The following is a 27,911-nucleotide window of genomic DNA, read 5'->3' on the forward strand; positions in this document are numbered from 1 at the left end:
AGCTTATATGTGGGTGGGTTTGAAAAAAAACATTTCAGCCTTTAACCTGGAAAATGTTTAAACTATAATAAATAGTAAATAAAAAAGTAAATTAGATTAAAATAGTAAGTTTACAAGATATAAGTTAAATAAATAGTTATTCCAACTCTGCTGATAATTATTTCTGACGTAATACCATATCAAGGTTGTATACAGTGTTATCTTCTGTATAAATGAAATTTATAATTTGCATCGCTTAAATCGTTTGTTTGATATGTTATTTTGAGATATAATTGGTTTGGTTTTTACAATATAAGTGCTCAAAGTCAAATTGGACCTTTGTGCCCCGCTCTACCCCACCAATATAATTGATGCATCAATTTGTTTCATAAATATCTGTTGCATTTAGGGTTTCAAAGAAATTAATCAAGAAACATTATATTTGCTGCAAATATTGCTCCACAAGAAGCTAATACGCTAGCTGCAGCTATAACAATAGTTGTAGTGCCAGCTAAATTTACCAGAAAACCAACACACAGAGAAAGAACTAATTGGGCTATGAAAACCATGCTTCCTGCTAATGCAATGTCGGTTCCTAGTCCTCGTTTTTGACCCGTTTCAATTGGCTCACCTTGTTCATTTGTTTCAAACTGCAAAATAACCATAATTAGACAAAGCACATTAGTTAATAATAAGAAATATCAATTATAAAAAATATCTTTAGGCATAAAATCTTATATAAGGTTTCATTGAGTTCAGCAAGCAATTTAATTTCTAACTTCTCTAAAGTTAATGTTTTCATTAAAAATACGACTAACTTTATATTTTCTCAAAGTTTCGAAATATTCATCGTTTGAGACCAAACTGGGAAAAAGTATGTGGGTGTGCTTATATTTGAGCTGATTTCTGACTTCCTTCGATGTTTTTTTGAAAAATGGCTGCACCGTAGATACCATAGTCTTATAGATCATACTAAAATATTACGGCCCTACGACAACTCTAAAAATTCGTCAAAGTCTGCAAAAATTGGTATCGTTTTTTTGGCTTTTGTCAAAACTAGACCTTTCATCGACATTTGCTCAAAAACGCTTGAATCTGCCGAGCCGTTTCATTGTAGTTTGGAAAAAAGTGTTAAACTTTTCGTCCACATTTAAGATCATACTCCCAAATCGAATTTAAAAAATCAAAAACTGTTCGAAAGATATTAGTTGGGAATGATAATGATTAGTTTTAGATGAAAATCTACCGAGCCGTTTTCTTGCAATTAACTGTTAAAAAAAATTTGAGCCGATTTTTATAGAACCCTTTTTTGGCGATATATATCATGGTCTTATAGAACTTACTGAAATATTGCGGCCTTACAAGTAGTTTAATTTTAAAAATTCATCAAAGTTTGAGAAAATGAGTAGTTTTTTTGACGTTTGTTAAAATTAAAATTAGACGATTTACTTGGTATAACAATTGAGTACTTGGTCTTAATAAACATACTGAACTATTAAAGTCCTACGAAAACTGGATTAATTATAAAAATTATTGATTTTTAAAAATTTGCTTTTAGAAAATACTCCGATTAACGTGTTCGTTCGTTTTCAATAATGTGTAATAAATTCACCCGGAATACTTTTAATCACTCGTAAATTAATTAATTTTTTATTGATTGAGTCGATTATTTGCACATATCTGGAAGTTCATGTAACTTGTCTCAAGGCAAATTACCAAGACCAACTAGTTTAAATACTTCATCTCGAGTAAAAATGAAAGTCAGTAATATAAAGTATTATCTTCTTTAGGTTTTTCTCTAACATAACATCTAACTTAACATCTTTGTTGGGTATAAATGTATGTAGATAATCAATGAGGGTTTTCAAATTTGAAATTAGGATCTAAATTTAATATATTCTTCACATCATTCCCCATTTAAAAGAATACGTTAAAAAATTTTTGTTATACAAATTCAATCTACAATAGATTTTTACTTACGGCGTTTTTGTCATGATATTTTGCAATTAGCAAATATGGCATTGTGAACAAAGTTGAATACATAATTCCTGCTGCGCCACTTAGAACAATCACAACGAAACGGTTTTTAAAAATAGCCATCATCAGCATTCCTGCACTGTAAACTAATACTCCACCAACATATACTTTCTTAGATCTGAAAAGTGGAAAAAATATTATTGATAAGATTATTATTAAAAGCAAAACTGTAATTGGTGAGAGATATATAATTCTTTGAAATTAGAACTTGGATAAATTAATTTTCAACATCAAATTATCAATTTTAGTGCAGTAAACGGAGCGTTTTAGGTCTAAATTTTTTTACTGTGCTCCGAATTGATTGAAATTTTGGAATTAGGTTCATCTTACCCTCAAGTTCAAAAGTGAAAACAATTCGAGTTGTGCCATCACCCCCCGGGGGGATGACACCCCTTCTCAATTGTGTAATTATATTTTTTCAAAATAACGTCGGTAATCGATAGAAAAACTAATTATAAGAAAAAAGTGTTTTTTATAGTTTTTCACAAAAACTAATACTTTTCAAGTTACTAAAGATTCATATATTTTTGGCGTTTTTCTTCGTTTTTTTTTTTGCAAATATCTCCTAAAATAAATATTTTAACGATGATCATGTAATGAACAAAATAGTGTCAATAAAAATCTTAATAAATCGGTATTACATAAAGTGTTCTAGGAATAATATTAAGCAAGATTTGAAAGAGCAAATTCGTTTTTTATTTTGTCCAAGATTTAATTGTTGTATTTACAGCTATCAAGTGGCGAGGATTTACATTTTATGCATTTCGGTGAAATTGGGTTTTATAGTGCTCAATATAAGCTCTAAAATGAGTGCTGTTACAAGTTTTTTGCGTATAAAATGAGTGAACTATCATGCAAATAAGAAGCATATACAAAGTTTTTTTTTTAAATCATATGGTTTAATGAGCACCATTTCCACCAGAATTAGTAATTCACATTTCATCTAGAATTCACTTCATTATAGATTTTATGCTTCTAGCAGATTCACTATTTTAGTACGAACTATTTTCAGAAAACTCACGATTTTATAAAAACTTTTTTTTTAGTTTTTCTATCGATTACCGACGTTATTTTGAAAAAATATAATTACACAATTGAGAAGGGGTGTCATCCCCCCGGGGGGTGATGGCGCAACTCAAATTGTTTTTACTTTTGAATTTGAGGGTAAGGAACCTAATTCCAAAATTTCATTCAATTCGGAGCACAGTAAAAAAAATCAGAGGTTATACCCCTTTTTCCTCTCCGTTTACTGCACTATTTATCGAGTTTTACTGGACCGATTGAAATTTTAAGAGAATCTTATTTATAGACTCCTCTCTGGTATATACTAGACTCATCCCCAAATTTTAATGTTGATAGAAAATAAAAAATGATTTAAAAATGATCTAAAATTCATATCTCTACACTAGAATCCCCTCTTAAACAGTCTTACCCTAGATATTGAATATAATTAATTAGAGTTATAATATCATATCATAAAAAATTTGAAACGCACACTGATGTACCTGTATCTTTTTATGAGTTTTGAAATAATTATTGAGTAGAAAGAACAACTCAATGAATAAGCAGCCATTCCCCAACATCCAAACCTGACACCTTGTTCAAATCGTGCTCTGCTCTCGGAACCTGGAGGCGCCTTGTGATGAAATAAAATACATAATTGCATTATGAATATATATTAATAATTATAATTATATGCAAAAGATTTTTCAGAACATAGGTATTTGTGCTTGGCAGTATTTATGTATAAATTTTATAACTGATTTTTAATTTGATTTGGCCTATTTACCTTTGGATCTCCATGAAAAACAGCTTCTCCAACAAAATCAGTGAAATAGAGCGAGTAACAGACGTGAGCCATCCAGCAGAATAAATTCGTTACGCAGATCATTCGTATAGATTTTGGCAACTTGAATATTGTTTTTAAGTAATGCGATAAGGGCATGTGTTCTTCAAGAGCAACATGCGAATCGCACGTTGATGGACTTTTACTTAAGGTCGAATTAGCTGATGTCCTTTGATGTACCACGGTTTCCTAAACCACATATAGAATAATTAGATACATGTCTATTACATTATTTATTAACTTCCCGAAGGAGAAGTTTAAGTTTTCATAAAAAATCCGATTCGCTAATTTTATGTTTTCTCGACGTTTCAAGCCATTCTGAATCGAATGAGACCAAATTTTGGGAAAAAGTATGTGTGTATGTGAACAGCGTTATCAATTTTGTGCGACGATCTGCCGAGCCGTTTCTTTGTAATTTTGAACAAAGCGTTAATCTTTTTATCGACATTTAAGCTTATACTACCGAATCGATTTAAAAAAATCAAAGACTGTTCGAAAGATATTAGTTGGAAATGATACTGACTAGTTTTAGGTGAAAATCTGCTGAGCTGTTTTTTTGTAATTAACTGTTGAAAAAAAAAATTAAGCCGATTTTCTTAGAACTCTTTTTAGCGATATATACTATGGTCTTATACAACTTACTAAAATATTACTTTTTTTAGCGATATATATATATATATATATATATATATATATATTGCGGCCTTGCGATTAGTTTAATTTTAATTAGTTGGTTTGGTATTTAGCCTTGAGGCAAGTTACATGAACTTTTATAAAATTAGCAAAAAGGTGGAAGTTTTTTCGTCCAACTTTTTGTAAATAAATCTGAACTGTTTTTGAAAATTGCAAAACTATTCGGAAGACAGCATTTGGGAATCGTGTTGATTAGTTTTTGACAATAATTGGTCGAGTCGTTTCTTTGTAATTGATTGTCAAAGAAATATTTTTATGGCAATTTTAGAGAAACTTATATGTGAAACAGTGTTACTGACCTTAATGAACATACCAAGGTATTAGAAACCTAAGACAAGTTGTTACATTATGAAAATTAACTAAAGTTTGGTTTTATCGACCGCGCTTTTAGAAAATACTAGGCGCATGTTCATTTTTTAATAAAGTGTAATATTTAAACAATTTATCAGAAACAACTAACATGAATGAAAAAATTGTTTAAATTTGATAATCTGCTATAGTTTTTTAAGATTATATCGACATACAATTCATTTTGCAAATACAACGCTTTCATATATAATGTTTTAATTCGGTTAAGATCATGTTTTATTAAATTGTTATTATCATTTCTTTTAGAAACCTGTTTAGATTTCTACAAAATTCACAAACTTACCTCAGTTACTTTTTCATTTAGCGTTCCATAAACTGATATATTTTCCAGGTTTATTGGTTTTTCAGAAATACTAAATTGATTTTCAATGTTGTCAAAAGGCCCAGTTGCTATTTGACTCTTCTTGTTCATTTCTATAACACTCTGTAATTCGTCAAGTGGAATTTCTTTGAAACTGGTTAATGTAGTGAAAACACAGAGAATAAATATGATTGCAACTAGTGTGAAAACCGCGTTCATGTGTCCACCTAGCATTTCACCTAAAATAATTGAAAATAATTTATTTAATTTTTTTTATTTACAAGTTTATCATAATTGCCAGTTACGCTCACAACATGAATAAAAATAATACGGTAGAAGAGGGGCCTATCGGTCCACGGATAAAAAAGTAGAAAGAAAACCATGTATAAGCAGCCATCACCTTGATTCTTACTAGGGAATGCAATACCGATGGAAAATTTCAATACCGGTATTTCGGTAATTTTTCATTTTAAAACCGGAATAACGGTAAATTACCGGTATTTTTATTATCTTAAGCAAACGTAAACAAAATTGAACGTTACTAGTACAAATATAAAAAAATGTATATACAACTACAACAATATTCAATTAAACAATTAATTTAATTTTTTTAAATAATAATCTAACAAAATTATATACAATTTAAATAATTATAAAGCATATTGAGTACTCATCACCAAAAACAAACTTATGAGTAAAAAAGACCAAAAACTCATAAAAGATCATATTACTTTATTATAATAAACTGTATTGTCTTTATCCGATACTTTGTCGAGATAAATAATAATTTACTATAATTGTTGAGTATTGTTATTTAAAACAGTGTGATGCTTCTATAGTATTTTCAAACTTCGAAACGTTTTCGAAAAATAATGTTTTATGATTGTATTAAAAAGCAAAAATATTTAGTAATTATCATAATTATTATCTATAAAGTAAGAAAAAAAATAAAGATTACGCAGGGGTAATCAGTATGATATAAAATATTTTGGCGCAAATATCACTTAAAAAACTGTTACATTTTTACATAAGATGAAACAAACACCATTATCTATCAGTCCAATTCTATTCATTGTAACACGATATGTAGCCCTTAGTAAAGCAATAAATATACAGTTTAATGACGAGTTGAGATAATATTTGACATTTGTTTATCCTATAGAATCACTTGAAGATATAGCTGTTTATGCGATTATGGAATTTAAAGATAAATTTGTTCCGAGAAATTTAAACTTTTATGTATTATGCATCAAATAGCGCTTATGTAAAAATACCGAAAATACCGGTATTTTTGGGGTGAATACCGGTAAAAATACCGCCGAAAAATTGGGCGGTTTACCGGTAATTCGGTATACCGGAGTTGCATTCCCAAATTCTTACCATATCGCTAACGGAAAATTTACGGCAATGTTTGAAAATCCGTAACAAAACTTTTTTTTTCTTCTTGTTAGTGTTTTTGGTTTTCAGCACTGTTTAGTTTACTTAACATAAATCTTTTAAGTATATATTATTTAATTGTTTTATAACATGTAAAATTAATTTTAGGTTAGATTCTGCCGTTTTCTTTATATAGCTTCTATAAAGGTTTACACCTGGGTGGGTAAAAAGGACCAACTGAACCATGACTCTGGCAAAAATGCAAACAATGAAAAATAGTAGATAAAACAGAAAATGAAGTTAATAAAATCAATTTTATAAGAGGTAAATTAAATAAATAGTTATTCCAACTCTGCTGATGAATTTTTCCGACGAAGATTATTTCTTGCAGTATACATATTCTCATAATTAGGTTGAGCAATCGAAATATCTCGAAAACTATTCACCGTCCGTTTAGGCATTATATGGCGGAAAGATAGAGGTTTGGGAGAAATAAACATCCCGCGATCGCTAGTGGCCGCTGGACAAATGAGTGAGGCTCACGGGCGTTTTGTTTATTTTGAGACTAAAAAAGTAAAAAAGTCATTCATCACGAGTTTTCGTCTGGTTTAGTCAAATGTTATTTATTTTAAATCAGGTAAATGTTATTCTTCCATATAATTATATAACTTTTAATATACACAGAGATTCTGAATATAATTATCACGGTTTTTTTATAAACTCACTTTTATTTTGAAGTTCCTAGTTGGGGTTAGTTAAGCATAGTGGCTAAACCTGTTCTGTCACTAAGACATTTACCATTAACTTCCAAAAATTAATTATTATTTTTAATATTTAAGCTAAGTCTATGAGTAATAATATAAAGAAATAATGATTTTAAACAAAAATACTAAATATAATGGTAAAATAATTCCTAAGATACGATATTGTTTTGTTGCTTCTACTTTTGGTTAATTATTCAAGGAAAATTACTATAAGTTTTGTTTTCTCTGTCAATAAAGACTATAAATATAGGACTGGTTATTAAAAACTTATTTTATTTCATTACTAATCGACATTGAACCTATTATTTTATTATACTTTCTTAGTGCTTAACTTGCCCCACCTATGGGGTACATTGAGCATACTTGACTTTTTGCATTTAAACAGCTGTAGCTTTTAAATTCTATTTATTACCAAAAAATAGTATTAACACTTTTGTTAAGCGATAAACAACAAATCCATTAAGCCGTATAGCAATTTATTGAGACTTTCCATTGAGGAGCTACATCCGTTTAAGTAAAAATTTGCTCAACTAGCCCCGCCCTACCCTAAACCATTTATTTAATTTCATCCAACCATCAAAATTAAAAACAAATCACTATTAAATTCTCCATTCATTGGTTGATACATACCGATAAAAGTATAATCCCAATCTATTGCTCCCAATGAATAGCCAAACGTTCCTCCAAGACCGGCGAGTATGGTAAAACTGCTTAATCCTCTAGCGTGATCTTCTGCAAATTATAATAAATTTGTAAATTTAAAATTCTTATTTTTCTGATTTTTCTAATGTTTTTTGTACTATTTTTATTTAAATATTATATTATTCTCATGTAATTCAATTTATATTGAGTTTAATACAAATAAGCCTTAATTCAACTTACCATATATTATATTTATGCAATTACCTGGAATACACATGTCGACCAGATAAGCCCTCGCCGGGCTTTGTGAAGCATCCGATGCAAAATCTAACAAAACAGTACCTAGTATCGTCAAAATAACTCCCCATTTATGTGACTCCATCTTATTCGAATGATCTTCTACATCTGCTGTAGATGCACTTATTCGATGAGGATGTATATCTTTAAAATTGGTATGATTAAAATATTCAAAATCATCACCTAAAAAGTGTCCCAAAACTTCTCCATTCGGTAGCAGCAACAATCCTGGGAATAAAAAAATGCTGTCAAGTAAGAAAATTTAAATAAATTCAAAGTAATCTATTAACACATTAACAACACAAGTCAATTCAATAACGTTGTAAGGTTATATTGGATGCGATGTCATTTGTCTGTAGCATAATAATGTAAATACTGTTTTAATTAGTTGTTAGCTGCATTTTGCCTTGAGACAAGTTGCATGAACTAATCAACATGATTCTCAACCAATATTTCTTTAATCATTTTAAATTCTTTTAAAATGAATCAAGATTGTGGCCTAAAACGTTAGTGAAAAATTTTACTTTTTTTTTTGCCAATTACAAAAGAAGGGCTGAGCAGATTTCAAAATTCTCCAGCGATTGTAGCAATCAAGTTACATCGTATGACTTTTAAATTTTTGAAATTGGTCTAGCCGTTTTTGGTCGTCTCATGCAGACACTTGCATACATAGTTCTTCCAAATTTAGTCTCATTCGAACCATAATGACTTGAAACGCCGAGAAAACATAAAATTAGTAAATTGGATTTTTTCACGAAAACAATCTACTCCCTCGTGAAGATAATAAGACTATAAAAACTACATAAAACGAATATCTATGAAACTTTGAACATCAAAGTTATCTTCAGATATTGTTTCTAAGTTAATAATATAAGTTATAAGGACGAAGGCAACGTGAGACTAATCCGGCTATATTTTTGTGCTCTTATTTGACATATTGCCAAATTTTTTTGAAGTACATATAACATTTTAAAATTATTCATAATTCATAATTCATATTTTAGGTAACAATTAACTCATGAGATTTTATACTAATCCGTATGTTGTTGAATATAGAAATAAAACCCGTATGAAGTCTTGGTGCTGATCTTTGTTAAGCTCTTCTAAACAAAAGCTTAAATAAGTTTACTTATGTTACATACATAAGAGGGCGAAATAAAACAATTATTTCATTAATTTTCCATATTATAGTTATAGTAAAGGGCCGAAAATCGAAAAAGAAAATTTTTGCATATCTTCACGTTTTGAAGGTTTTTAAACATGTGTGTGTGCGTGTATTTTGTATGTCCGCATTTAGCGTCCACGTTTTCGGGCGCACGGATCAACCGATTTGAATGGTTCAAAAAACATTCGATTCCTATTGATAGGGAGATGTGCTGATTAGTTTTTGGCAAAGGCAGGTCCAGCCGTTACGGAGATACGGAGCAAAGAGTGCAGAATATTCAAATCGAGTTTTTGAGAAAAAGAGTATCCGATTTGAATGATCTAACTAGTGGGGTGCATGGCATCGTGTCTTAAGGCAAATTGCTGGAGCTTCCCGTATCGTAATTAAAAATCTTGGTACGGAACCCCAAAAAAAATACACGAGATGTGTACACATTATGAAAATCATGATCATTATTGACCGTCAAAAGGCATATTTTTAACTTATTTTTATTGAGAGTTTATAACCGCTAGACCTGCCTTCCCAAAAATTTCATAAGTTTTTTATCCTGTCAATATAAGTAAAATGTTTTTTGAATTATTAAAATCGGACGCCCCGTTCTCTTAATTTACTGTTTTTGGCACTTTTTGTCCCGTATCTTCAGCACGTCTCCTTATTAATATGAATCAAATGTTTTTTGAATTATTCAAATCGGTTGATTCATGTTCCTAAAGTCTCGACAAAAATTTGTTTCTGCACACACACACATACATCCATTTTTCTGAGGTATGCTAAAATGTTCAGAAACCTTTGAAACGAAAACATGTATAAAAGTTTTCATTTTCGATTTTTTTGCGATTACTATAACTTGCCCCACGCGAAGTTGAAAAACATTCAATTTTAAATGATCGGGAGAAGAGGTGATTAGTTTTTGACAAGGACTAAAGTTCTAATATACTTTAAACAAATAATTTCAACAGTATCTATACTAATCTATTTGAAAACATTTAAAATTTCTCGAACATTTTGTTACGGTACGAGAAGTTCCAGCAATTTGCCTTATGGCCCAATGCCATACACCACTAGTTTTTAATGTTTTTACCTTGTTTCATTTGGATTGTAACGATTGATAAACAGTATATTGTTGATGAAACATAATTAGTGCCAATAACTATAACCATGATCATAGGTAAAAGAAGTATATATAAATCGCAAACACGGCGACTTTCCGCACTGCCAACAAATTATTAAAAATTTTTCTGATTTTGATCAATTTAATATTTCTTATGAAATATCAATATTCAGTATAGAAATATATTTTTTATTACTTACCTATAACAATTAGAATCGCTAGCACAAAAATGAATGGTCTGCGTCGTCCATAAGATGATGTGCATCGATCACTCATGGAACCAAGTAGTGGCCCTGCGAAGAACCCGATAAATGGTGATAGTGCCCAGACAAAAGACAAGCATTTGTGCGGAATTCCAATCTGAAGTAGAGCCGGAGTTACAAACGCTGTCTCGGCCGCATAAGCAAATTCTATGCCCATTACCGAGCAACTTAAGCTTAGGAGTTCTCTGGTTGTTTTGCGCCTGAAAATGAAAAAAGTCGCATTGTATGCTCTCGTTTGCTTGGTTTAGTGAAACATGGGTTAATCTCTATGATGTTGACGTTTACTGGCGTTTCGAGTGACGCGATGATTTAAACGCACTTTAATATTTCCATGATACGCTATATATGTCATATTGCAGATTATAGAAATACAAAAGTCTGCATTTCAACTATGAATTATTCCAAATTTAATACTCAAATATAAATAAAATAATCCCACAGACTTATTGAGTGATGTGCTATGTTCAGTAAAATTTCCAGCTCATTCATCATTATAGAATGTTGTTTTTTTGCTGTTTTTTTTTTTAATTTTTCTATTGGTTTTTAACTTCCCTAAAGAGAAGTTTATGTTTTCATCAAAAAATCCGATTCGCTAATTTTATGTTTTCTCGACGTTTCAAGCCATTCTGAATCGAATGAGACCAAATTTGGAAAAAGTATGTGCGTGAGTATGTGTGTGCATGTATGTGAACAGATTTTTTGCCGTTAATCGACGTTTTCTAAAAAACGGTTAGCCATTCGATGTATCTTGATGAGGACTAGTGTTTCTGAGTTTTTCGCGACGATCAGCCGAGCCGTTTCTTTGTAAATCGCAGAAAAGTAAAAAAAAATTGTCTGCGTTTTAGCCCGCAATCCTGAATCGATTTTGAAAATTCAAAAACCGTTTGAAAGCTATTGGTTGGGAGTTAAAAAAAAAATTCGACGATTTTTATGACTTTTTTTGACAGTATATACCATAGTCTTATAGATCATACTAAAATATTATGGCCCTACGACAAGTCGTTTAATTTTAAAAATTCTTCAAAGTTTGCAAAAATTAGTATCGTTTTTTTGTTATTTGTCAAAATTAGACTTTCGATCGACGTTTTCTTTAAAACGCCTGAACCGATTTCAGAAATTTAAAAGCTATTTGATGTATCTCAGTGATCTGCGGAGCAGTGATCAAACGATCTGCGGAGCCGTTTCTTTGTAATTTGAAAAAAAGTGTTAAGCTTTTCGTCCACATTTAAGCTCATACTACCGAATCGATTTTAAAAAATCAAAAAGAGTTCGAAAGATATCAGTTGGGAATGATACTGAATCTACCGAGCTGTTTTTTGTAATTTAAGCCGATTTCAAAGCAACTTTTTTTGGCGATATATAATATGGTCTTATAAAACTTACTGAAATATTACGGCCTCACGACAAGTAGTTTAATTTTAAAAATTCAACAAAGATTGAGAAAATGAGTAGTTTTTTTAACGTTTGTTAAAATTAAAATTAGATGATTTAGTTGGTAACGATAGAGTGCTTGGTCTTGAACATAGTAAACCAGTCCTACGGAAATTGGTTCAATTATAAAATTTATTGATTTTTGAACATTTGCTTTTAGAAAATTCTCCGAGTTAACGTGTTCGTTTGCTTTCAATTATGTGTAATAAATCCACTCGGAATATTTTTAATCACTCATAAACTAATTTATTTTTCATTGATTAAGTCTATTATTTATACATTTTGGGAAGTTTATGTAACTTGCCTCAAGGCAAAATACCAATACCAAATAGTTTATCCCAAAGGCGCCGTAAAAGTATATTGCCAGCGGGCAAACAGGTCCAATGTCTTATTTTTAATAAAAGAATTTTATGAAATAGTAGCTATGATATTCAACCAATGCAAAATTATTTTTTTATGGATACAATTTTATTTAATTGGTGGCTTTTTACCCGCAAACCTTTAAGTTTTGCTACTCAAATATATTCAAGTTTAGGGCATCTCAAACTCAAATTTAAAATTAAATACTGTTACAATTGTGTTTACTATGTGAAGGCATGGTATTACAAACAAACCAAATTTTTAATTTTTTGTTTTAAATAATGAATACATATTATTTAAAATTAAAATTAAAACTTTGGGTTTTTGTTCCCAATTTGTCTCCACGTTTCTTTCTTATCCCATGGGGGTAGTAAAAGGGAAATGACGGCAAATCATAGAAAATTTTACAAAGAACACATTTTTATTATTAGGAATTGTCTGGAAATTTATGAACATAATTCGATAGTTTTTTATTTTATACATGTTATTTTTTTATGTATTTTATTTGGTTTAGACAGCATAATTTCTGAAAACCAAATTGGACTTTTGTGCCTGCTTTACCCTATTCAATAAGCAGTAGTTTTCTACAATTTTTTTTAAATGAATTTTATTCAAATAAAATATTTGAGAAAGATTTCAAAAGTTGTAAAAAATAAACATTAGAATTATCAAGAAAGAATAAACTATTAATATTATAATATAAAATTATTTTATATTTCCAAATTTCAGAAAAACTGCTTTTTTAAATTTTATTACTTATAAGAAGGTTTTATGCGCATTCACATTTATTTCAGAAACAAAGTCATGGATTGATTTATTTATAAGAAAACAAGAATATTTTTACTAATTGTGTCTCGTTATTAGTGAAATACAGTTTGTGCATATTATATTATATTTGTTATAGTAAGTAATGAATTATCGATTGACAATATATATGAAAACGTTGTGATAATTATTAGGAAAAGTAACAGCACGTGCTTGTAAATCGTGATTTTAACAACTAGTCATTAAAAATAATCCATTACGATTTTCCAAGAACTAAATTATGTGTCGTGAATAAAGAATTATCTGTCATAACTTGATGAATAATAACTTTGTTTAGTGTGATTTTTACTTATAAACAAAATAATAGAATATAAAGAAAATAATAGAATTAATGATAATAATTGAAGAAGATATATAAGTTTATCTGATGAACAAAACTAATTTTAAGTGATGACTACAGACAGTGAATTCTTCAAAGCAATAAAACCGATATTTTGCGTTTATAAATTATTTGGGTTAGGTCCAATCCAAATATTGGAGAAACCACAATTAAAATTTGTGGCATATCAACGGGGCATTTTTTACATTTTATATTGTTGTTTAATTGCTGCAATTCTTATATCAGCAAATGTTTTAACTTTCTCTCAATGGTTTTTTAATTTTTTCCTCAAATATGAAGATGCAGCATTGCAAGTAAATTATTTCATCGAAATCGGAATAGGTGTAATACTAACATTATTTGCTTTATTAGTAACTTATGTGCATCGATTCAAATTTTGTGAAATTTTTGATGGTATCGAAATGATTGATAAAGTTTTTAACCAAATGGGCATTGCAGTTTCTTATGAAAATACTAAGAAGTTCGCGAAAGGAGAAATTATATTGGCAATATGTTTGCTAGCCATACATATAATTTGTCGATTATATCAAAATCGGATTTTGGTTCATATTATTATAATGTTTATATGCGTTGATTACACATTTTTCATGATAGCTTTATTTCTATCACAGTTTTCCAACTTTTTGTTATTACTCCAACAACGTGCAGTTCTAGTAAATAAATTTTTAAAAAGTTTAAATAATCCCAAGCATAAAACTGCATTTTTGAATAAATATTTTTATAACCACGTGCACATATCTAATGCTATGAACATAAGTAACAAAATTTACATTTATAGTAAAATGATAAACGATATATTCGCAACGCAAATTTTAATAGTTTGTGCATTTATGTTCCAAAACATAATATCAGAAATGTATCAATTATACAAATCGATATCGATAGATAATACTTGGGGTCCTTCTACACTTATGATGGCCAAATGGCTTTTAAATTCTTATGCAATGTTATTTTTAATAGCCACGCCATGTGAAAAATTGAAATGTGAAGTACGTATGCATTTTTAAATCATAAAAGTGATTAAATATATTTTAAATATATTTTTTACATTGGGAAACATTTCAGACTAGATACACTGGACACATTCTACACTCCTTGGTATTAGAAGAAACAAATGAGCACTTTGAAGAACAGGTATATAATATAAAGTTTGCTCTAAAATATTACTTTCAAAGAAAAAAATGGACAAAGTTCGGAATTACTAGCTCAGTCTTCATTGACTTTTTTTAAATGTCTCACTTCAAATTGTAAATGCAATTTATTATTTAATTTTAGCAAAATACGTTTAAGATTTTCCAATACACATAGGTCCAATTTGAACTTAAGTATTTATATTGACTAAAATCAAATAACCTACATTATATTACCACATATAACAAATATAAAATCCTCATTATATACGAAATGTGATTATATCGTAAATGTGTTTTTTTAGTATTTTTCGAAAATTTGTCATCTGTGCTTTTTTACCTCATAGAAGGGATAAAATAAAACAGCCAAGAGAGCAAAGAGATTCAATGTCTCATTTTCAATTTTAAAGAAATTTTTAAAAATAATAGCTACAATGTTCAACTAAGGCAAAATATAAGTTTCTTGGGCACATTTTTTTTACAAAAATAACACAGTATATATTGATCTAGTATTTTGTGAGAAATATTCACCTGCAGAATTAAAATAACTTAATTCAACTTATTTTTTGTAAAATTGCTTTTTTTAACCCAATTTACTCTTTTACTTACTATTTTCTAGCGTAAGTTTAGTTGGCCTTTTTTACCTCACCCACTTGTGTTCCAATTCAAAAATTATAAAGGAATATCAATTGAATCTAACATTAACATACATCTTATAAAACAATTGAAAAATGCATACTTAAAAATTATATTAAGTACTCATAAACAAAACAACAGTGCTCACAACCAAAAAAAAGTAACAACGAAAGAAAATTCTTTTGTTATAGATCTATAAACATGGCCGTTTATTTTATGATACACATTTTTTACCCTCTACTTTGAATCATTGTTGTTTAAAAAATTCTAACTTTATTTGTTTTTGAGATATTGGTGGTTTATCATTCAACCAGCAAATCTTTAACCCCCTTTCTACCTTTTATACATTTTTACATGTTTCCACAATTTTCAAATTGCCAAAATCCAATGGACCATTTGTCTAAAAAACGTAAACCGTGTCTTTTGATCAATTTGTTAGATATCAGATAATCTAAGATTCTAAGGAGAAAATTCATAAACATTCGTGTTTTGTATAAATTTTAAGATTTACCTTTAATGAATATATTTAATAGTTAGAAATACATGGAAATTTAGCTTATGACTGAAATAACACCAAGTTCTTTTATTTCATATTAGAGAATGAAATCAGCTAGAATTTTACTGATTGTTACATTTCAGATCACATTGTTTTCCCTGCAAATTCTTCACCAGCGGATAAAATTTACAGCTAATGATTTTTTCACATTGGATCATTCGTTGGTCACCAATGTAAGTTTTATACTATCAGACAAATCTTTGATTTGATAAAATATCATTATGTAAATGTAAAGGTTTAATGGCATAATGGTAAATAATAATATAATATTTTACAGCTTACAGCAGCCATTATAGTTTATTTAGTATTACTAATCCAATTTACCATGCTGCTAATTGATATCAGGACCAACTAACATAATCTAATACCTGCATTGGAAATAATTACTTATTAGATGTAAACAAAAAATATTTGAAATCAAAAATAATTTTTTGAAAAAGCAATTAATTACTATGGTAAATATGCCACTTTACTTACATTTCATTCAGATTAACCAGACAAATAATTACAAAAATATAGGCAAATTAGAACGAATTCGCATAATACGGAGACGGATTCTGTTTACAAGGAGGCATAAAAAAGTAGACTGACAGATATTGACAAAATAATAACAATGGATAGAATATTTTGGCTAAGAACCTCGATTGTAGACTCAGAATTACCAGGCATACAAACATCAAATTTGGAGTTTGGTACGATAAATCTGCTGAGATCTCTTTCAAGCCACTCAAGCTCAAGCTCATCAAGTTTTTTGTATGCTTCTATGCTCACGAACTTACGGAGACTACAGACAACAAAAAACAAAGCACTGCACTAGTACACTACAACTGTGATTAAAACACAGCCTGAAGTGGACCGCCGAAAAAGCTTACTGAGATTTTTCATTTCAGATTTAGGAATTTAACAAAAATAAATTGTAAAAAAAAAAAAAAAAAGATTTAGGAATCACGATTACAGTAACATCCAAGCACTTTTCCAATTTATGCTTGAGATAGTACGCTTGAGATTGAAAATATGCAATTTTTTAATAAAACTAGTGGGGTGCATGACATCGTGCCTTAAGACAAATTGCTGGAACTTCTCGTACCGTATTCAAAAATCTTGGCACGGAACCCAAAAAAATTTACACAAAATGCGCACACATTATTAAAATCTCTATAAAATATCTGATAATTTGATGTATATATGTCCAATAAACATTTTTGATTCCAAATGACATTCTTTTAACTTATTTTTATTGAAAGTCCATAACCGCTGGACCTGCCTTCCCAGAAATTTAAACAGTTCTTCATCTTGTCAATACAAGTTAATTATTTTTTGAATTATTAAAACCGGACGCTCTGTTCTCTTAAAAACTGGGTCACTGTTTTTGGCACTTTTTGCCCGTATCTTCGAAACGGCTAACTTGTCTTTGCCAAAACTAATTAGCATGTCTTCTTATTAATACTAATCGATTGTTTTTTTATTTATTCAAATCGGTTGATCGGTGTTCCCGAAATCGTCGACGAAAATTTGTATCCGCACACACATACACACACATATACGCAGACACATACACATACATCCATTTTTTCTAAGGTATGCCAAAATATTCAGAAACCTTTGAAACGTAAAGGTATATAAACATTTTCATTTTCGATTTTTTTGCGATTACTATAACTTATCCTACGTAAGTTATAGTAATCGCAAAAAAGTCGAAAATGAAAATTTTTATATATCTTTACGTTTCAGAGGTTTCTGAACATTTTGGCATACCTTAGAAAAAATGGATGTATGTGTGTGTGTGTGTGTGTGTGCGTGTGTGTATGTATGTGCGGATACAAACTTTCATCGACGATTTCGGGAACACGGATCAACCGGTTTGAATAATTCAAAAAACATTCGATTCGTATTGATAAGTAGACGTGCTGATTAGTTTTTGGCGAAGACAGGTCTAGCCGTTCCGGAGATACGGGGCAAAAAGTGCCGAAAACAGTAACTCAGTTTTTAAGAGAACGGAGTGTCCGATTTTAATAATTCCAAAAACATTTTACTTGTATTGGCAAGATAAAGAATTGATTAAATTTTCATAAAGGCAGGTCTAGCGGTTTCGGAGATCTAACAAAAAAAGTAAAAAAAAAATGCCATTTGGCGATCAAAAATGATCATTAGACATATGCACATCAAATTTTCAGATATTTTATAGAGATTTTAACAATAAGTATAAATTTTGTTTATTTTCCTATGGGTTCCGCATCAATGTTTACCCGTTAGACAGCGACGCCGCGCTTACGCGCTTTATATTTTGTCTCTATGCAGTTAAAGCAGTGCGATTGCTTTGAAAAACAAGTTCAGATCTTCCAAAATATGTCAAAATGAAGAAAACAGTTTTTTTTTTCAAAAAAAAAAATTTTTTTTTTTAAATTTTTTTTAAAAAAAAATTTTTAAAAAAAAATTTTTTTTGTCAAAAAAAAAAGTAATTTTTTGTCCAATTTATAGTTTCTCAAAAATCTTATTTTTTCGAAGTAAATTTTTTTCAAAAATGTTAATCGTTTTTAAAAAAAATAATAATTTTTGGTACGGGAAGTTCCAGCAATTTGCCTTAAGGCACGATGCCCTAATTGCCTTAAGACAGAATTCCACTTACAGCTAGTTTCACTATTAACTTGAATCTCGCATTATTGTTTTTAATTAACTCTAATGGTAAAATGCTCATATGTGAATATCAATGTACCATATTATTACAACCAAACTATTTTACGTATACTATATTACCATTACTATATTGATTACCGTTACTATATTATATTACGTATACTATATTATATAATAAAATAAATTCTTATTAAGTTCTATGATTAGATAACTTAGTATTTTGTAGTTGATTTAAATAAAATGTAAAATTTGAAAAGTTTTATTTTGAATACTCTGCAAAAGTACGCACAACATTTTCACAAAAAGGTAATTTTACGCCACTTCACTTACAGCAGAATTAAACTTATATTAATCTCAATTTAATTTGGAGTTAATAATTTAATGTGGTTTGGTGTTCTTAATAGTATTAAGAAATATGTGAAATTTATGGTAAGATTATTTATAGAATTTACTTATAGCATTTACTTTAAAATTTCAACTCAAAATAAAGGATTTCACTTTAATTACTATAATACAAAGTAACTAGCAAGTAAAGTAACTGATAAACGTAATCTGTTTAGATTTGGTAATCACGATTAGTATATCATAAAATCAAACGAATTAAATATAAGGATTAATTTAATTAATTAACGTCATCATACGGGTTCATACATCAAATATATTAAAAAAGCATTAATAACATAAAAATCTAAGAATTAACAAACTCGAATTATTATAAAGATTTAAAATTCAACTAAAAATTTATGAATAGCAAATAAATTAAATTTATGAACAGATTGTGAAATGTTGGCTCAGGACTCAAAAGGGTTGAGTTCAATAAGGTGATCATGGGAGATTTTAACGAGGGTTTTAAAGCTGCTACTTAATAAATAAATAATAGAAAATAACTGATAACAACTGATGGTTTTAAGTGGCATTTAAGGAATATAAATAATATGAAAATTGAGATATCATTTAATACAATAAGAAATGGGAGACAAAGTATTAAGAAAACTGATCAAAATTGTAATGAGATATGAGGAACTATACACTACAAACTTTGTTTTTTTATTAATATTGAATTGACTGAAAAATGTAGATTTTTTTTGTCATGTTTGAGTAAACTGAAAATCGCGGACTTTAACTTTGATTTTTTTTAACAAGAATGAATTGTGTGAAAAATGTAGATGTTTTGACATATTTGAATTGAGTGAAAAACCATGGACTATAGTCTTTGATTTTTGTACAAAATTGAATTGAGTAAAAAATGTAGGTGTTTTGACATGTTTAATTTGAGTGTAAAACTATGAACTATTGCCTGTGATTTTTAACAAGATTGAATTGAGTGAAAAATGTAGATGTTTTGACATGTTTGAATTGAGTAAAAAACTATGGACTATTGTTATTGATTTTTTAACAAGATTGAATTGAGTGAAAAATGTAGATGTTTTGACATGTTTGAATTGAGTAAAAAACTATGGACTATTGTTATTGATTTTTTAACAAGATTGAATTGAGTGAAAAATGTAGATGTTTTGACATGTTTGAATTGAGTAAAAAACTATGGACTATTGTTATTGATTTTTTAACAAGATTGAATTGAGTGAAAAATGTAGATGTTTTGACATGTTTGAATTGAGTAAAAAACTATGGACTATTGTTATTGATTTTTTAACAAGATTGAATTGAGTGAAAAATGTAGATGTTTTGACATGTTTGAATTGAGTAAAAAACTATGGACTATTGTTATTGATTTTTTAACAAGATTGAATTGAGTGAAAAATGTAGATGTTTTGACATGTTTGAATTGAGTAAAAAACTATGGTCTATTGTTATTGATTTTTTAACAAGATTGAATTGAGTGAAAAATGTAGATGTTTTGACATGTTTGAATTGAGTAAAAAACTATGGACTATTGTTATTGATTTTTTAACAAGATTGTATTGAGTGAAAAATGTAGATGTTTTGACATGTTTGAGTTGAGTGAAAAACTATGGACCATAGTCTTTGAATTTTTAACAAGATTGAATTGAGTGAAAAATGTAGATGCTCTGACATGTTTGAATTGAGTGAGAAACCATAGACTATAGTCTTTGATTTTTTAACAAGATTGAATTGAATAAAAAATGTAGGTGTTTTGACATGCTTAAATTGAGTGAAATATGTAGAATTGAGTGCAAAACTACGGACTATAGCCTTTGATTTTGTTAACTAGATTGAATAAAAAATGTAGATGTTTTGACATGTTTGAATGAGTAAAAAACTATGGACTATAGTTTTTGATTTTTAACAAGATTGAATTGAGTGAAAAATGTAGGGGTTTTAACATGTTTGAATTGAGTGAAAACCATGGACTATAGTTTTTGATTTTATAACATGATTGAATTGAGTAAAAAACTTGGACTATAGTTTTTGATTTTTAACAAGATTGAATTGAGTGAAAAATGTAGATGTTTTGACATGTTTGAGTTGAGTGAAAAACCAGACTATATTGTTTGATTTTTTTTTTCAAGATTGAATTGAGTGAAAAATGTAGATGTTTTGACATGTTTCAATCGAGTGAAAAACCATGGACAATAGCCTTTGATTTTTTAACAAGATTGAATTGAGTGAAAAGTGTTGATGTTTTGACATATTTGAATCGAGTGAAAAACCATATGGACTATAGCATTTGATATTTTAACAAGATTGAATTGAGTAAAAAATGTAGATGTTTTGACATATTTGAATTGAGTGAAAAACCATGGACTATAGTGTGTGATTTTTTTAACAAAATTGAATTGAAAGAAAAATGCAGATGTTTCGTCATGTTTGTCTAAACCAAATGAAATATATCACAACAAATAAAACGTGTCAAACAAAAACTATCAAGCTATGTTTAGTAAAAAACCAGTAAATTCCTATTTCTGGAAAGGTGTTTTTCCACTATTTTTCTAACATTTGTCATCTGTCCCATTTTATTCGACTGGCAGTGAATTTTCATTTTTAAAAGTATTTTACGAAATACTAGCGACAATATTCAGCCAATGTGAAATATAAAATTTATAAGAACTTTTTTTATAAAGATAACTAGAATTTCTTCAGAAATATTTATCCGCAGAGGTGAAAGAACTATTAATTTAATTCTTCTCTTGTAAAATTTCTTGTTTTAAACTAAATTTTGAATTTAATTTACTAGTTTTCTTATTTTTTTACTAATTTCTTATTGTTTACGCATTTGCCAGGGGACGGTTCAGTTGATCCTTTTTACCTCATCCACAAAAGCTATTATGGCGGTTATATGAAAACATTTGCTATATCTACCTTGAAACTAATATTATATTAAATAACACAATTTAATATTATGTACTTAAAAGGTGCAAATCATCTTGAGGTCTCGTAAGCTAAACAACAGTGCTCACAACCAAAACAAATAACAACGAAAGGAAATATGTACTTATGTTATGGATATTTAACCGATTGCCGATTTTTTCCCGATAGTAACATTGTAAAAAAAGTTGATGGTGGGTTATATGTTATTTTCCTTTACTTTCAAATATTGTTATTAAATCGTTTCTAACTTTTCTGGTTTTTGAGATATCAGTGGCGGACTTTTATACCCGCGGACCTTGAAGCTCAGCTCTGATTTATATATGTATATATTACATATACATATATAAAAAGTATATATAATATATTAAAATCTATGTCATTAAAATCTATGTCACCTTGATTTGTTTGGTTATTAATGACCCACCTGAATAATTAACACGAGCTTGGCGTAAACAATCAAAACATATCCGTAATCATTTGGTATTGTTTTCATAGTAACAAGTCGCAAAAATTTATTAAATTGTACATAAAATAAAAATATGAAAAAAGTATAGATTCCATAATTAATGTTTTGTATAACAGTTATGTATTTATGATTTATGGAAAGGCGTGTACTTAGTCGATTACATATTCCAGATGTTAGTCAAAGTCAAACAAAATTATTCGTAGTAATTCATGAAAAAATAATGAAGCCAAAATTATGTCGTGCTACATTTTATCGCTAGTTTGTGATTCGTATATTTGTAAAAACTAATTATTAAAATGAATTTGGTGATATTTATGCAAAATTATTTAATGAATAGTAGTATTATATATATTATGTGTTTATTTGAGTAACCTGCAAATAATTATGATAATTGACAACAGAACATTCCAGAAGACGGTGAAACCAATTTACTATATTTATAAATTATTTTGTTTGGCACCGTATGAAATAAATGCAAAAAAGTTCCAGCCTCTGAATATCGTTATTTGGCATATTTTACAATGTTTGATTTTAGAGGGTGCCGTAACAATAGCTGTGATGATTACTTATTACAGAACTTTTACAATTTACAAACAAGACGATTTAGCATTACAAGTAAACTATGTCATGGAAGTAGGAATTGGCTACATAGCCACACTCATGTCCATTTCAACAGTTTATATAAATCGTGTAAAAATATGTGAAATATATGAAGGCTTAGTGGATATTGATTGTACATTCAGAAAACTTGGATTTTGGGTTCCATACAAATGTATGTCATATTGGGTGAAAGGTGAAATTGTGCTCTTTCTATCTGTATTTATAATTCACTTATCTTGTCGGATTTACAAGCATGATAGCAATTACGATATTTTAATTCTACTTTTCGGGGTAGATTTTGCTTTTTATATGGCTGCAATATCAATGTCTCAATTCAGCAATATAGTGTGGCTACTACATCAGCGTATTAAACTGATCAATGCATATTTGAAAACTTTAAATGAATCACAAAATCGAATTTTTGTAATGCCAAAAAATGGTCATTACAATGATCTACTCAATGTGATGGAAATTCAGAACAAAATATTCAAATACAGTGCGGCGCTCAATGATATATACGCATCAAATATAGTTTTCATTTGTGCATGTATGTTTCAAAATATTGTAGCGGAAATGTATCAGTTGTACAAAAATATGATATTATACGGAGAATGGAATTCTAGTATACCAATGATTTTCAAATGGATTTTAAACTCTTATGGAATGCTATTCCTTATTTCTACACCATGTGAACGGATTAAAAACGAGGTTTGTAATTTGTTATATTAATAAAAAATATTAATAAAATTATATATTATATAAAGTTGCAAGTAATGTTCTATGCATGAAAGATTTATTGCAGAATTGTTATTGATCAATTTTCAAATTTTATATAAAATCTACACATTCAAAAGATATTTATGCTTTATATTATATGGAAAGTTTCATGCAACAAAGTTGAATATTCTAAATCCGTAGAGCGGAGCACAAAGGTACAATTTGACTTTTAGTTATTATAATATGAAATCCAAACCAACTACATCACCACAAAAAGACATATCAAACAATCAACTATCGAAAATAAAATTCTCAGCTAATTAATTACTGAACTAGAGGGACGCATGGCATCGTGCCTTAAGGTAAATTGCTGGCACTTCCTGTACCAAAAATTATTTTTTTAAAAAGATTAACATTTAAGAAAAAAATTTACTTCGTAAAAAAAAAATAGATTTTTGAGTAACTATAAATTTTTGATTTTTTTATATTTTTTTGCAAAAAGGACTTTTTGAAAAAAAATGTTTTCTTTATTTTGAAACATTTCGAAAGTTCTGAACCTTTTTTCGAAGCAATCGTACTGCTTTAAGTGCATAGAGGCGAAATATCGAAGCGCGTAAGCCCCGCGTCGCCGTCTAACGGATAAACATTGGTACGGAACCCATAGGAATGTAAACAAAATTTATACATATTGTTAAAATCTCTTTAAAATAGCTGATAATTTTATGTACATATGTCTAATGATCATTTTTACCCGCCAAATGATTTTTTTTTTACTTTTTTACTGGATCTCCGAAACCGCTAGAACTGCTTTTATAAAAATTAGTTGTTTATCATGTCAATACAAGTAAAATGTTTTTTGAATTATTAAAATCGGACCCTCCGTTCTCTTAAAAACTGAGTTACCGTTTTTAGCACATTTTGTTCCATATCTTCGGAACGGCTAGACCTGCCTTCGCCAAGACCTAATCAGCACGTCTCCTTATCAATACTGTTTGAATGTTTTTTTGAATTATTCAAATCGGTTGATCGGTGTTCCCGAAATTCTCGATGAATATTTGTATCCGCACACACACACACATACATCCAATTTTTCGAAGGTATGCCAAAATATTCAGAAACCTTTGAAACGTAAAGATATATAAAAAATTTCATTTTCTATTTTTTGCGATTACTATAACTTTTCCTACGGGAAGTTAAAAATATATTTTATTTTATATTTATCTAACCTTTGTCTCTAAAGGCGGAGTAAAAAGGGTCAGCCAGAGCGCAGAAAGGTCCATCGTGCCTTAAGGGGGTTGTTCTTTTTTTATATTTTTTTGTTTCGGTTTTGAGATTTTTTGATATTATGAAAGCTAAAAACCTTAGAATTATTCAAAAAAAAAGATCATCTCAATATCTATTTTTTTTGAAGAAGTTATAGATATATATATCTCTATACGTATGATCCTCTGAAAGCGTTTTTTTTATCGTTCCGCGAGCTATTGTATGTCACCTGCCTTTTTTCATTATAATACCTCATGCACATGACCTTTTTAATGTGTCAGCATCTTTGAACACCATGGTGTATTTTGTACATTAAATTAAATGGTGTATTTAGTACAATATATTAAAAACTTTAAATACGTTTTTCTCAAATTGACTTTTTCAATGCGGTGCCACAAATTAAAAAAAAACTACAAGTCGGATCGACTTGCATTTTTTTTTAATTTGTTCACCACTGCAATACCTAGTCTCCCTACCTCAAACAACTTGATAACATTACGCAAAAAAATTTTGCGAACCTTCTCGTCCCAAAACAAAGGCCTTTTTGGACACTTTATTTTTAAATGGCTGCCATTTTTTTCCTTCTTGCTTTTTTTCTTTCATTTTGGTAGGGGGACTGGATTCAAACTTCTTCTTCAACGTAGTTTCGTTTTTTTTTTGTTTCAGGCGATGCGCAACGGATTTATCTGTGGCACCGCAAACGAGATCGATTTTGCAATGCCCACTTTGGCGCCCCCTGGTTAAAAAATGACGGCAAAACAAAAAAAAATAAAAAATTTCATAATATTCTATGATTTTGTAATTTTTGTTTAAAAAAAACCGCATGTCTTTATGATAAATACATTTCGAGAAAAACAAAAACAAATACCTTGCATGTTTTGTAACAAAAAAAAGAACAACCCCCTTAAGACAAACTTCTGGAACTTCTCGTACCGTAATGAAATGTTCGCTGTTTTATTTTCAAATAGATTATTATAAATACTGTAACTGAAATACAAGTTTACAAGTTGAATACTGTAACTTTCATTATTCTTATTTTATAGACAAAATATAAGAGCTAATGAATTGGGCGACGACTTTGATATATTTTTACAGAAAAGTAAATAAATAAAACTTAATTAATCGGATTTAAAATAAAGAACATTGTCTAATATTTTTACGTTTTATATAAACTGAATTGCAGAGTTAAAATTATTTATTCGAAGTATATGAGTAAGCTTTAGAAATTTAGATATATTTTTTTTTTTGAAAATAAAATAAAATTAAATTACATTTTTTTCACCAAAAGCAATCGTTTCGTCAACACAAGCAGAAAGTTTTTCTGAATCATTCAATCCTTTCTGAACATCAGATGCTTAGTTCTCTCACAAACATTCATTTTCACACTTTTAGCTCCGTATCTCCGAAATCTCTAGACCGGCCTTTGCCAAAAACTAATCATCACTTCTACTTATCATGTTTTTTAGATCATTCAGATCGGATGCTCGGTTCTCTCAAAAACTCGATTTTTCATTTTTGCACTCTTTGCTTCGAATCTCCGAAAAGGCTGGACCTGCCTTCAGGCACATATTCATATCGAAAGAAATCGAATGTTTTTTGAACCATCGGTTGATTCGTGCGCCCGCAAACGTGGAAGAAAATTTGTATCCATGCATACCTATACACACACACACACATCAATTTTACTAAGGTATGCCAAAATGTTCAGGAACTTTCAAGATGCAAAAAATTTCTATATTGATTTTTGGACGACTACTATAACTTCAAGTTAAGAATTATAATGCGATTATATAATATTCAAAATAACTAGTAACGTGTGGCATCGTGCCCTAAGGCAAATTCCCGTACTTTAATGAAATAATTGAGGAATATTAAATGTTTTCAAATAGGTCATTATACATAATGTTACTTTCATTATTCTTATTTTATAAAACGTAAATATACAAAACTGAATCAATCGGATTTAAAATGAAAAACATTGTTTAATATTTTTAAGTATTATATAAACTTAATTGCCAAGTTAAAATCATTTATTTAAAGTATATAAGTGATTTTTAGAACAAAAAATCGTCAACGAATAATTGTCTTTACACATACACACACACATACACATACCCACACACACACACATCCATTTCTTCTGAGGTATGCCAAAATGTTCAGAAACTTCTGAAACGTGAAGATATGCAAAAGTTTTCATTTTCATACTTATATTATTTATGAGATAATAGTAGTGGATATTATTACCTGCGGCCTCTTAAGGACATTTTAAGCTCCGCTCTACCCTAATAAATATGTTTTTGTGTCGGAACGTGGATTTTTTATTAGAGCTTAATTTTAATGTAATCTTTTATGTGTAGAACGATTATTATAAATTTGCTTTATAATCATAATATTATTTTTTATTCCATTGTAAGACTAGAACCACGGGCCATTTATTGCATATGTTAAAGTTGGAGAAAACGTGTCTAAAATTTGATGGCCAGGTGAATATATTTTATTTTTATATCTGATGTATAACATTTAATAAAAATACAAGAAAATTTCAGATGTCGGTGTTCTGTATGCAATTATACCATCAGCAGATAGTTTTCACGGCAAATGGATATTTTTTATTAGACCACTCAACTGTTTATAATGTTAAGTATTGAACGATTTGTACAATTTAGTAAAGTATGTTTGCAATATTTATTATTTTGCACTTTTTATTGTATTGGCTGCAAATCACACTATGATACTTGATATTTATTAATAGCTTAAGCAAATAATTTTATTGAAAAATGTTTCAAATATATATTTTGCAGGTAACTGCTGCTGT

The 27,911-nt window shown here is 29.0% G+C and overlaps 1 protein-coding gene across 1 annotated transcript in view; it reads right to left on the bottom strand.

The window, feature by feature from the left end:
* Nucleotides 1-238: 238 nt before the first annotated feature.
* The window catches only part of LOC113383662 (proton-associated sugar transporter A-like), a 41,200-nt gene continuing 13,527 nt past the window's right edge, over nt 239-27,911 (bottom strand). Inside the window, exons 2-9 of the mRNA XM_026621913.1 lie at nt 10,782-11,044; nt 8,273-8,533; nt 7,997-8,098; nt 5,208-5,464; nt 3,806-4,051; nt 3,522-3,652; nt 1,960-2,134; nt 239-629 (exon numbers count right to left, since the gene is read on the bottom strand). Coding sequence (XP_026477698.1) covers nt 402-629; nt 1,960-2,134; nt 3,522-3,652; nt 3,806-4,051; nt 5,208-5,464; nt 7,997-8,098; nt 8,273-8,533; nt 10,782-11,044 — 1,663 coding nt within the window. The 3' untranslated portion in view covers nt 239-401. The remainder of the gene's footprint in view (nt 630-1,959; nt 2,135-3,521; nt 3,653-3,805; nt 4,052-5,207; nt 5,465-7,996; nt 8,099-8,272; nt 8,534-10,781; nt 11,045-27,911) is intronic.

Source organism: Ctenocephalides felis, unplaced genomic scaffold, assembly GCF_003426905.1.
Source record: "Ctenocephalides felis isolate EL2017-DRISC unplaced genomic scaffold, ASM342690v1 CF-g0.4_SCAFFOLD_03570, whole genome shotgun sequence".
In the NCBI taxonomy this organism is placed as follows: Eukaryota; Metazoa; Arthropoda; class Insecta; order Siphonaptera; family Pulicidae; genus Ctenocephalides; species Ctenocephalides felis.